A 12,894-nucleotide genomic window follows, 5' to 3' on the forward strand; every position below is an offset into this window, starting at 1 on the left:
TGTTGTTAAATATTTCAAGAAGTGCATCATAAGTAACCCTTTTGATGGCAGTGAAGACCATCTTATATATTAAGAGGACAACAATGACGAGGAAGAAGAAGAAGAAGAAGAAGAAAGTGCAGATGGCAATTTTTTAGGGATTTTTAAAGGTCAGTTCAGTTTTATAAACTAAGAATTTTTTATTAGTATGTTTTTCACAATCTAATAATAAAAATGTTAAAAATATTACTTTTTAAAAAATTTCTTAAAAGTTAAGGTTCGTATTATAATCCGTACAATACTGGGCTGTCGGTAATTTACATTTCCCTCCTTTTTATCAATACCCATTCCCCCGGGTCAAGCACACTAGATTATCCTGTACACTAGAGTTTCTGGCAACCAGCCCTTCTGGCCGTTTTGCCTCTTAAGTATTATTCTAGCAATTGGTTTCTTTAACCCTGGCAGTTAATATCACACATTTCTACAGGGCCCCTTTCCCTGCTCCTTAACTTAACACCATGGAACTTATTTCATTACTAGGCTTCTTACACAATAACTTACAACCTAAAATAAATCAATGAATCAATTATCCTTAATACTACCCCTTAGTGCATTCATCTTTCTTCTGGTGCTTTTAAGCCCGGGGTATCCAATTCACCAGAATCTGAATGACGGCTGGGTCTGACTCAGTCTCGTACTTCATCTTCTACATACCACAACAAGAACAACACTCAGCAGAAGTGTCACTGCAGTGGTTGGTATGACAATAGTCATTGTTGTCTTTTTCTGTTATTGATTTTCCCAATATAAATTTACTTGCTGTACTAAGGTTTCTAGGGAGACTCGTCCCTCCTGCTGGATCAGAAGCATGTTTATAGACTGCATTAATTCCAGCCCTAGAGTTTGCAGCAGGTAGCGCTTCCATGAGCTGCTCTGGCCAAAAGAAACGAAGATATGAAATATTCAGGTGAGTTATCTCTGTGATCTTGGTGGGCAAATGGAAAGTAGGCAACATTATCTCACAAGCTGTTCCATTTAATAACAAACCATTCCTGTTTAATTCTAGCCTCTTTGCTGACATGAGCTGTGCCGCTTTAAATAACTAGCCATTACTACCTTCTTGCCTAAGGTAGAGTACAACCAATGTGCATAGACCAGCTGAAAGTACAATTCTGGCTCACTCACTTCTTTATTGCTTTCTCTCACCTCCTTTTGCCCCATTAGCAATATCATTGCACAGGAATTCTGCCCCTCTCTTATTACCATACTCAGATCGACTGTGATTTCCCCTTGGTAGAATTTTTGTAACTTTGCTTCCTCCATTTCTGCATACCTTCCCGTGTTTTTCGCAATTAATAATAGTTGCTGCATGTTTACTTTTACAAATGTCTTCAGTATCCTCCACTTGACAAGATACACGTGAACTACATAGCGTTTGTAACATACTTCTTTCCCTGCTACTGGTGTAGAAATGGAAATGTAAACGTTTGCTCCTTCAGTTCTCGCTGGTACTGTGGCTCTACCTTTAAATAAAAAGTTAATTTGTTGTGCTTGGGTTCTAAAAACAGCCCCAACTCCAGTGGTAGTGCCTTCTTTACTTTCTTTAGACCCTCCAAATACAGTTCTGGTGACAAGAAGTTTAACCCCAACTGACCTTTTACAGCATGTTGCTTAGCCTCTTTTAGTTCTGTTACTTTCCCTGATGCTTCCCAAATATTATCTTCTACAAACTGCAACTATTTTGTCATTACTACTTCCCTTTCCAAGACGTCTACTTCAGTTTGTAGTTCCCTGATGATCTGATTAACTGCCTCTTCTGTAGCTGTGGCATACCACTTTACTTCTCCAGTCAGTTGTTGTAGTTGTAGTGTGCTGTTTAGTATGTCCTCTTCTAAATTTTCAATCTGTGTAGTGTGCCAATCACTCACGGGTTTTTTTGCCTTTTGCCCACTGCCTAATCTCTTCTGTTGTGTTGCTAACTCTTCGAATGTCTTCCTCAGCAGCAGTGCCAAATATGGTTTTCATAAGCTGATCCCCAGCATTCATACAACCCCTCTTCCTTCTCACGATTGCGGAATGACCCCCAGTACCTGGGTCATGTCCTCCTTAATTTCTCGTATGCTCCACTTCCTTTGAGTACCCCATGCCTTTCCATTCCCTGAAAAAATTTGTCAAATGCTACTTCTAGTCTTCTCACCTCACTACACTTTTCCTGTATCACCAAGTAATTATTGGTGATTGCTATGTCTTCCTGCTTGGCGAACGGCACTCCACCTTCGAGGTGCTGGTTCCATAAAGTTTCCACCACGATGAAGATTGGTAGTCACACTATGAACAGCATCATCTTGCCTTCTCTGCATGTCACCTATGGGCAGGAAGTCTTATCACCTTCCTCTCCCTTAAATTCATTGCTGCCCCACAGCTGCTTATACTATTTACACCAAATCTAAACATAACCTAAAAACATTAAATGACTTTCTCCTAACCTTTAATCCCCACAGGTTCCTCGTTAACATTTCATGGACAACCTCTTGTTTATCATCAGATACCTTTCTCCTCAGTCTCCTTTTCCAGTCTACATCTCCTATTCCTGGAATAACTTCTGGACTCCTGTGAAAAGGTTTCAACCGCCCTACACGCTCAGTTGTCATTCTCTTCAGCATTGAATCTTGACATTTACTGGCGACATAGTCTCTACCACTTTTGGTGTGGCCACTGATACTTTGCAAAAAACTTCTTTGTCTTTTCCTTTGGCGTACATGAAGTTGATAGCATCACCCACTGACCAACCTTATATAGTGGCATTCTTGCCGTACAGCCCGCAGCTTCTTCCTGTTTCTCAGTGCTTGTGTATTTGGCTTCCTTACTGTGGTCCAGATTCCCCTAATCACTCAGGCAAATTCCTTAACAGGCTCTCTAGTCTTCACTTTCTTTGTTTTCGATGTGTCGAATGGTAATGGAATTTTATGACCATTTACTACTTAATACTGTGTTCGTATGCTGTTTTGAGTTGTAGGCGGAGAGGACATACTTCAAATAGATATCCCAGTTGGTGTGATGTAAGTCAACATAGTAACTAAGTGTCTTCTCAATTGTCCTATGCGCTCTTTCCGTTCTTCCGTTGGCTCATGAGCAGGGAGCACTCATCCTCAACTTCTTCACATTCATTAACTTACAAAATTTCTTGAATAGATCTCACCTGAAGTTTGATCCCTGGTCTGTTACTATTGTCTTAAGCACTCCAAATTTCAGTACCCAATTATTCACAAGTGCTTGTGTCACTCTTGCTGCCTGCTGATTTGGCATCATGACCATTTCTACATATCTTGAAAAATGATCTATGATTGTGAGTACATACTTACTCCGTACGGATGTTTTATTAAATGAACCTAAAACATTAATCCCAAGAAATTTGAATGGTGCCAATGCTTCAGTTAACCTCCGCAACGGTGCTCTTGTTCGACACAAATCCACTCTCTGTGCGCAGTGTGTGCAACTCCGCACATACCGGCTTACGTCCATCTTCCTATTCCTCCACCAGTATCTTTCTGCTACTCCTCTGTTGGGAGACGTGCAACCTTCGTGACCTACTAGTATGTGATCATGATCTTCTTGTAGCACTCTATTCCTTTGCTTCGTTGGTACCGCTACCTTGGTCCCAACTTGTTTTTCTCTGCATAGTAACCCATCCTGGACCCAAAACTGTGACTGCTTAAAATACTGCTTACATTCATCATCCACCCTCTGAGCAATTTGTCATTCCTTATGCTCATTACCTCCAATATGTAATACTGCTACTTTTCTACTTAAGCCATCTGCATTTCTGTGCTTCCTCCCAGGTTTATGCATGACTTCAAAATAAAATTCACTTAGTATTACTGCCCATCGCTTCAGCCTTCTAGAAGAATCCTTTAACCACAACAAACCTTTTAATCCCACGTGATCTGTTATTGCTGTAAACTTTTTATCATACGGATAACATTTGAAATAGGTGATTCCATAAATAAGGCTTAACATCTCTTTCCCCATTGTGGAATAATTTCTTTCTGCAAAATTTGGTTGTCTTGATGCGTAAGCTGTGGGATGTTCCACACCTTCTTCCTCTTGTGACAACACTCAGCCAAGTACATGGTTTAATGCATCGCATGATAAAACAAATTTTCTATTATAATCCAGACATACCAGTATCAGACTTAATGTTAAAGCTTCTTTCAGCTCCTCAAAGGCATGATGGCACTCTTCTGACCACACAAATTTAGTACCCTTTTCTAGCAACTGTGTCAATCTTAGGGCAATATCCATAAATCCTTTCATGAACCAGCAGTAATAGTTCACGACTCCTAACAATGATTGCAACTGCTTTACAGATTCTGGTACAGGAAATTCACGTACAGTTCAAATTAATCTCGGGTTTGTATTAACCCCATCTTTACTTATGACATGACCTAGGTATGCTACCTCTCCCATCGCAAAATGACACTTTTTTGTACTCACATTTAACTTTGCTGCTTGGGAATACTTCCCTTAATCTCTGCATATGCTGTTCCATCACTCCAAAAGACAATTATGTCTTAGAGATATATGAGGCCTTGCTGTGGTTTTAAATCTCTGAGTACTCCATCCAACACCCTCTGAAGTGTTGCAGGTGCATTTTTTAATCCTAATGGCATTCTTCTGAATTGTTACAGTGCCAAAAATACTGTTTTGCATCACTCCTGTGATGCAACCTGCATCTGGTGATAACCCCTCTTCAAATGCATTGTTGAAAAATATTTGCGTTGCCCTAAATGATCCAACTGGTTCTGTAATATTTGCCAAAGGGTAGGCATCCGTTATGATTTTTCGCATTTAGGTATCTACATTTTCGTGTTCTGTCCGTTGATTTTTTTGACATGACAACTACCTGCACCCCCATACGCTATTACTTCTTCAATTATTCCCTCTTTCAGCTGTTGATTGATAAATTCCTCCAAAATTGGTTGTAAGTACATTGGTATTCTATATTGTTTGCGGTAGACTGGTGATTCATTTCCCGTTGGTACGCGGTACTGTGTAATATGCATAGCTGATAATGACCCTTTTGGAAACAATAAATCCTTAAATTCCAAAAGTAATTTTTCCACCTGTTCCCTATTGCTTGCCTCTAGGTGCTTCACTTTTCCTCGTAATGCAGTTTCAATGGCATTCAGCGACTGTCCGTGGCTGTCACCCCTCATGTTTGATTCTTCTTTCTCCAGGATACAGGGCTGCTATAGGTGGTGGTAGGAAGATGCATAGGGCAAGTCTTGCAACGGAGATGGTCACACCCTCTGCCTATGCCTATTCATCCTAATTGATAATTTGGTCATAGTCATGCTGATTTAAGAGGCCAAACAGTGTTTACATCAGGCTCATCCAAGAACTGCGCCCGGCGGGCGTACCCGTGCCCCGCGGGCGCAAGGCAGTGTAGTTTAGCGCCCCGTCTGCGACTGTGTGTTGCTAGTGTTGGCATAGGAGCAAGAGAGAGCTGCGGAACGAGTGAGATCTCACAGCACTGCTCTGCGCTGGACTGTCCCGCGGTCAGATCCAACGTAAACAAAATAACAGAGGAAGTGCAGCTCTGTAAAAGTGGTCCATGAGCGGTAAAACAAGCAAACCATTTACTGTTGAGGTAACAACTAGTGATCATGTGGCAGAATTACTGCGCAAAGCTTTAGAAAACAATATCCAAAACAAGAATTGAAGAACAACTTAGTAGTTTTATGACGCACAGGTTGATTCTACTAGTACTGCACATGCACACTCATCATATGTACAATAGGCATTTTCTGAAAGATACATCAGTTTCTTAAATGAACTAGGGTCACAAATATTCTATTTTAGAAATAATTTTATGTAAGGGATATAGAGTCTCATTCCTACTGTTAGTAGCTACAAGTAAATATTTTTTGGTGTACTTTCTGCTACATCATTTTGTATCCCTTTTCAGAGTTTAGAAATCGGATGCTTAGTTTGCTGTTTTGTACGTAATAATTTTAACTGATGCAGTTTGAAAACTTATTAAAAAATAGAAGTAACATTATAAAGCTCTTTGACTCCTACAGTCAACATTGTTAAAGAAGACGATTAACATTTAAAATGTTTTTCTTTTTCAAAGAAATGATTTTGTCTAGGTTTGATACAATATTCCGTGAGACTGCTAACCTCAAAGAATTAGTCAAATTTTTATTGCCGAGTAATGAACGGTTCTTGGTTTTAGCAAGCTTGAACAGAGAGAAAAAGCGCTCACAAATATATGTGGAACCAAACATTGACAGAACTATGGCCGCGTGCTTGTGCAAAAGAGGATATTTCTCTCATGGAAGACAACTGTAAAAGTCATCCGGAGTTTTACACATAAGAAAGCGATCCTTCAGGCGGATATCGCACTGCAGGTCAATCAGCTCTAGTTGAAGCTCTTGTAAGACGTCCTCTGCCTAAAGGGAAAACGGGCGAACAAATATATCTAAGTCCGGCTGAAGCTCACTTATCTCCAAGAATCTGTTTTCAAACTGTTCTTGTAATTCGAAAATGATTTGAAAATAATCTGAAAAATCCACATCTTCTTTAACGCTGTATAGTGCAGGAAAGTGACAACAACTCTTCTCGCACAGCTGTTTTTCCCACAAAATAAGATTTTTTTGAAATGTTTGAATCGTCTGCACTAAATCAACAACAGAGTGATTTTCGAAGTATTTAAATGACCACTAAGATCACTCAAAAAAGCCAAATTTGCCATCCACATAGGATCACAAAGTAATTCTTCTGGACATTCTTTCATTTCCAAAAAGGTATTTATTTCGCCTCTCAAGGAGAAAAACTGATGACACCTTTCCTCTGCTCAGCCATCTTACTTCGGCGTGGTAGAGGATGTCAGGGTGTTCCGCTTCAATATCAGCCAGAAATTCTTTAAATTGGCAATGTGTGAGTCCATGCGATTGAAGATAATTAACGGTTCGAAGAACTGTGTCCATAAAATATGTTATGTTGACAATCTTCGCACAAAGTGCCTCCTAGTGTATCAGACAATGGACTGCTGCGAATAAGGAACAGCCAACTTAAGCCATTTTTGACCTAACAAAACTCATAAATCCAGTGCGTATCCCTCGTAGCACAGGGGCTCCACCTGTTGTTACACTGGTCAGGCATTCCCATTTTAAACCCATTGACTCTAACACGTTTTCCAAGGCTAGAAAAATATCAAAACCCGTGGTTGTGTGTTTTAGTGGTATAAGGCTGAGAAATTCTTCTGTGTCACGCAGATTGTCGTTGACACATCGAACGAATATGAGATATGCCCGCAACGTCTGCGGACTCGTCAAGAACAATAGAAAATGAAATGAAGTTTGCCGCTCTCTCCATTAATTGCTGTTTCATATCTGAGGCCATATCTTCGACTTGGTGAGCAACAGTGTGAGGCGAAAGAGCTATAACATACAATTAATTTTCGTCCACGAGACTCAGAGGGCCATAGACACGGGTTCCCACGTAGATGCCGTGTTTCTTGACTACCACAAGGCATTCGATATGGTTCCCCACAGTCATTTAATGAACAAAGTAAGAGCATATGGACTATCAGACCAATTGTGTGATTGGATTGAAGAGCATGCATGCATGCAGCATTTCATTCTCAATGGAGAGAAGTCTTCCGAAGTAAGAGTGATTTCAGGTGTGCCACAGGGGAGTGTTGTAGGACCGTTGCTATTCACAATACATAAATGACCTTGTGGATGACATCGGAAGTTCACTGAGGCTTTTTGCGGATGTTGTTGTTGTGGCGGTGGTGGCGGTGGTGGTTTTCAGTCCTGAGACTGGTTTGATGCAGCTCTCCATGCTACTCTATCCTGTGCAAGCTTCTTCATCTCCCCGTACCTACTGCAACCTACATCCTTCTGAATCTGCTTATTGTATTCATCTCTTGGTCTCCCTCTACTGTTTGTACCCTCCACGCTGCCCTCCAATACTAAATTGGTGATCCCTTGATGCCTCAGAACATGTCCTACCAACTGATCCCTTCTTCTAGTCAAGTTGTACCACAAACTTCTCTTTTCCCCAATCCTATTCAACACCTCCTCATTAGTTATGTGATCTACCCATCTGTGCTGTGGTATATTGAGAGGTTGTAACAATGGAAAATTGTACTGAAATGCAGGAGGATCTGCAGCGAATTGACGCATGGTGCAGGGAATGGCAATTGAATCTCAATGTAGACATGTGTAATGTGCTGGGAATACACAAAAGAAAGATCCCTTATCATTTAGCTACAATATAGCAGGTCAGCAACTGGAAGCAGTTAATTCCATAAATTATCTGGGAGTACGCATTAGGAGTGATTTAAAGTGGAATGATCATATAAAGTTGATCGTCGGTAAAGCAGATGCCAGACTGAGATTCATTGGAAGAATCCTAAGGAAATGCAATCCGAAAACAAAGGAAGTAGGTTACAGTACGCTTGTTCGCTCACTGCTTGAATACTGCTCAGCAGCGTGGGATCAGTACCAGATACGGTTGATAGAAGAGATAGAGAAGATCCAACGGAGAGCAGTGCGCTTCGTTACAGGATCATTTAGTAATCGTGAAAGCGTTACGGAGATGATAGATAAACTCCAGTGGAAGACTCTGCAGGAGAGATGCTCAGTAGCTCGGTACGGGCTTTTGTTGAAGTTTCGAGGACATACCTTCACCAAGGAGTCAAACAGTATATTGCTCCCTCGTACGTATATCTTGCGAAGAGACAATGAGGATAAAATTCATAAAAACACAAATATACAAAAACAAAGAATGACTCTTAATGACACTTTGCTGCTCGAGACAGCGTTTGTGACGGCTTTTCAGAAAGTGGAAAAAAAAAAACGCACCTGAAACTTTTTCGTATGTCTGTGCGACGCGATTTAATGCAAATCAAATATAAAAATTAACCGAAAAGAAATGTTCCTTGTTGCTGACAATCTGATATTCGATAACTGGCACATTGCTAAGTGACAGATTATAAAATTTACTTTTATTTATCATCTTTATCAATGGTAAAGAGTCATAAGAAACACTTACTTCACTGTAAGGCTGCTTGAAATTTTCTTTCAGTTCTTCAAGCTTTGACTGGCGTTCCTCTTGCGACAAATTTTCAAACTGATGTTTGTGACAGGTATTAAAGTGCCGTTCAATCGAGTACTTTTTTAAATACATGAGTTTCCGATGTCATACTAAACATTTGACACGATTTTTGACAGCAGTACAAAGGAAATTAATTTCGCACTCGGGTTTAAATAGTGCGGACGCACCGCTACTCTTTCTTTTTGTCTGCTGCTGTTGACCATCCATCTCGATCCACAGTAGCCTTACGTCTGTTGCTTTGTGTCTCTTTTGGCCACTGCCGGCCCGTACAGGGGCATGGTGAGGTGCGGCAGGTGGATCGCACTGCCAGCTAAGCGACATGGCTCGGTCACTGCACTGCGGCAACATCCGAATTCGCCCGGGGCGCTGGCTGCGGGTGATCGCGGGCACTGGCGCCCCGGGGGCACAGTTTGCACGAGCCTGGTTTACATAATAGCTGGTATATGACATGTCATTTCACAGGTGGCTCTCCCTTTGGTAGTGCATGTTTTGCCAGTTACAGGGCTGCTATAGTTGGTGGCAGGAGGGTGCATATGGCAAGTCTTGCAGTGGGGACGGTCACAGAGGTAGAGTCATAGGGTAGGGAGATGGGTGCAGGAGCATAGGGTCTCACAAGAAACTTGCGAGGATTGGGAGGGCAACAGAAATCTATTCTGGGTGTGTGATGGACAAAATTTCAGACAGAATGGATCTCATTTCAGGCCATGATTTTAGGAAGTCACGGTCCTGTCAAAGTAGCTGTGATTAATACACTTCAGACCAGGATAACACTGATCACCAGTCGTGTGCTCTGAAGTTGGTTTTTGGGGGCATCAGCAGTACCAGGATTGGATGCGATGGCCCCGGAAATCTGCTTTTGAACTAGGCTGGCAGAGTAATTACATGCAGTGAAGGCTAAGATGGCACAATCTCTACACATTGTTTAAATTGAACAGTTTCCCAGCCAGAAGTTTATATCCACCAATCCTAATGGTATGACATCTTTATCCCTCACTCCACACAATCTGTACTGTGGTGGGTCACATTGCATATGTTTCACTAGGTCACTACAGGTGACCGACACATGCACCCCCATGTCCAATAATATCATTTAACCATTTTTTCCTACTATTGCTCCTATCACACAATCCACCTCTGCATATGATTTTGTAGCATCCAGTCTTACTGGGAATGACCTTAGGTGGGCCTGGGGTTCCTGTTGGTATGTAACACCTTATTCTTGTCTGGTCCTGTGCTTCTAAAACTATTACTTCCTCTTACTTTATTCACATCACCCTGTGGCTGGTGACACTGCCTGCTTACATATCCCATCTGTCCATTTGAAACATTTTATATTAGCTGCAAACACTGTCCTTTTACCCTGCATTCCAGTCAACAAGGGCAGGCTGTCACGTCCTGTGGTCAAACAGCTTGTACTGCATTACGGGATGTTACTCCAGATGTCACAGGCTTGTGTTGTAGGGTGTGATGCTGAGACAAGAATATTTTAGTACACAAATGGCTGAGTACTTACATACTCCAGACTATGTTTGTAGAGGGCTTAAGACACGTACTCTAAACAATTCTGCTAGAGTATCGCAGCATTAGCTGTTTCTGTACCGTGTCCAGCTGCCACTGTTTTGCAATGGCTGTCAGCTGTGTTTTGCTTTGCTGTGTGTAACATCCTTGCCTTCATGCAAATGGCTCTGTTGCAGTTCACTTTCACTCTGGCATACTTTTTGATGGAATGCAGTTGATATGCTTCAATAATATAAAAAAAAAAAAAGAAACCAAAATTAACAATATAGGAAAAAAGATGGATTGTGACTCACTATAAAGGTAACATGCTGAGCTGCAGACTGACACAATGAAAAGACTGTTACCATTTAGCTTTCAGCCAAAACCTTCTTCAGAAAAGAAAAAACACACACACAAAAAACCAAGGTCACCTCACACAAACATGACTGCTGTCTTCGGCAGCTTAGACCAGAATGGGCAGACGACAGTAATGACAAGCACAGATGTTTTTAATGCACTGAAACCATATAGACCCTAACTTCAAAATCATATATTACAGCAAACAGACAAAGATGTTTTGAGGATAACTTTTGCACCTGTTTTCTGCTAATTTACACTGGTGTGCAAAACTTAAGCATGAGAATAACTCTAACATGATGTGTGACTTCCAAGTAACATAACTTGCTGAAGCGTGGACCTTACCTAGAGAGAACTGCTACAGTATAATACAGAAGATGAGTGAATAAAATCCTCAATGAGATGAATAGCTGTGACACTTTTTTACACTGAAGTCACTGTGATTCATAATGGTCTCCTGGACGTTACAAAATGTGGGACATGGTTATTAATAAGATCACCAAAGATGGTTATGAGTGCTCTGCACTCAGGAACAATAACAAAATATTCTTAAGTAAATTTATAGTCTTGTAGGTACTGATTGTGAAATATGTTGTTACATCTTCCATTTTTATTACAGATATTATGATGATGTGCCACTAGTTCAGTTCGAGTTTTTGGATGAAGGTAAGTGCGAGTTCATATCAAATTGCATGCAGATACCTAGTTTAATATAGTTTTTTACATATTGAATACGGTTGGTTGCAAAGTGTGACAGTATAGTTTGTACAGATAATACCAACATCATTGCTTGGCACTCTTATCATCACTCTTCCTGCTGTTCATTTCATCTATTGGTCCTGCATATCCTCATTTAATATTAGCTATCATTAGATGTTTCCACAAATGCAGACATCCACAGTAGTGCTGACTTTGCAGATTAAAGCTAGTGCCAATGTTGATATCTATTAATATACGTACCCATGTATATCCACAACATTTACTTTATGTTTAAAAGCTGAAAAGATAGTGATGCTTCGATATTTTTTGCTAGTTTTACATTACAAGTAACCAGTAATAATAATCATTATTATTATCCTTTTATAAAGGAGTGCTGGTACATTGACTTCAAAGCACAGTATTATGGATGGCAATACATTGTTGACATCTGCAAAGTCTGCATATGATCACATTGTGATCTTCCTGATTTTCTGCACAATTACATATACATCCTTTTTTCTATTGTAGCAGCAGCTGCCTTACATCTGAGTCATAACTATTTCAGTTACATTAACAGAGGACACTTACGTAATTACTGAAAGCTGCTCTAAGATGTTCCATCTTTTAATATTCGTTTCATGGTCTGTGTACTATTTGTGTTTCGTGCATGGTATAAGCAATGTTCTGTAAAAGATTAATGATTCTATTAAAATTTCACATAAAATATTTTTAAGTATGCAGTGCAGTGGTTATTACATTGAGAAGTGTAGCACATTAACATGATTTAACATTGTGATGAATTAACATAAATGTGACAGATAAATTATATGGCTTACATTTAACAGTATTTGAGATGTGACTACTTCTTGTAACACAACTTATCTTAACTACCCAGTATTGAAAAAATACTCTGCAGAAAATTTTGCATTATAAGTAAATATGATAGAAAGTGTTAACTTGAGGAACATATGAGAATAAAACAGTATGTTGTATTAAAATGTGCAGATGATTAGCCTCTATGTTTTTAGTCAATAGAATGTGAATTATAAGTTTAAACTTCAGCAGTTGAACACTTAGGCCAGGTGCAAGCCTACTGGGAGAACTGCAGCATATAGTGGTTTACGATATTTTAATGCCATGGACATGCGTGTCTGGTTACGGGACTTTAGATGTGGATAGCATTTTTTTGTCTGTACTAACTTCTCACTATAATTCATTTTGCTCAGTTTTTTA

General features: G+C 40.1%; 1 protein-coding gene across 1 annotated transcript in view; it reads left to right on the forward strand.

Annotated features, from left to right (window-relative positions):
* Nucleotides 1–12,894, forward strand: part of LOC126262284 (rho guanine nucleotide exchange factor 18) — a 628,397-nt gene that overhangs the window by 450,060 nt on the left and 165,443 nt on the right. The window contains exon 15 of the mRNA XM_049958802.1: nt 11,582–11,628. Coding sequence (XP_049814759.1) covers nt 11,582–11,628 — 47 coding nt within the window. The remainder of the gene's footprint in view (nt 1–11,581; nt 11,629–12,894) is intronic.

The sequence above is a fragment of the Schistocerca nitens genome, chromosome 6, assembly GCF_023898315.1.
Source record: "Schistocerca nitens isolate TAMUIC-IGC-003100 chromosome 6, iqSchNite1.1, whole genome shotgun sequence".
In the NCBI taxonomy this organism is placed as follows: Eukaryota; Metazoa; Arthropoda; class Insecta; order Orthoptera; family Acrididae; genus Schistocerca; species Schistocerca nitens.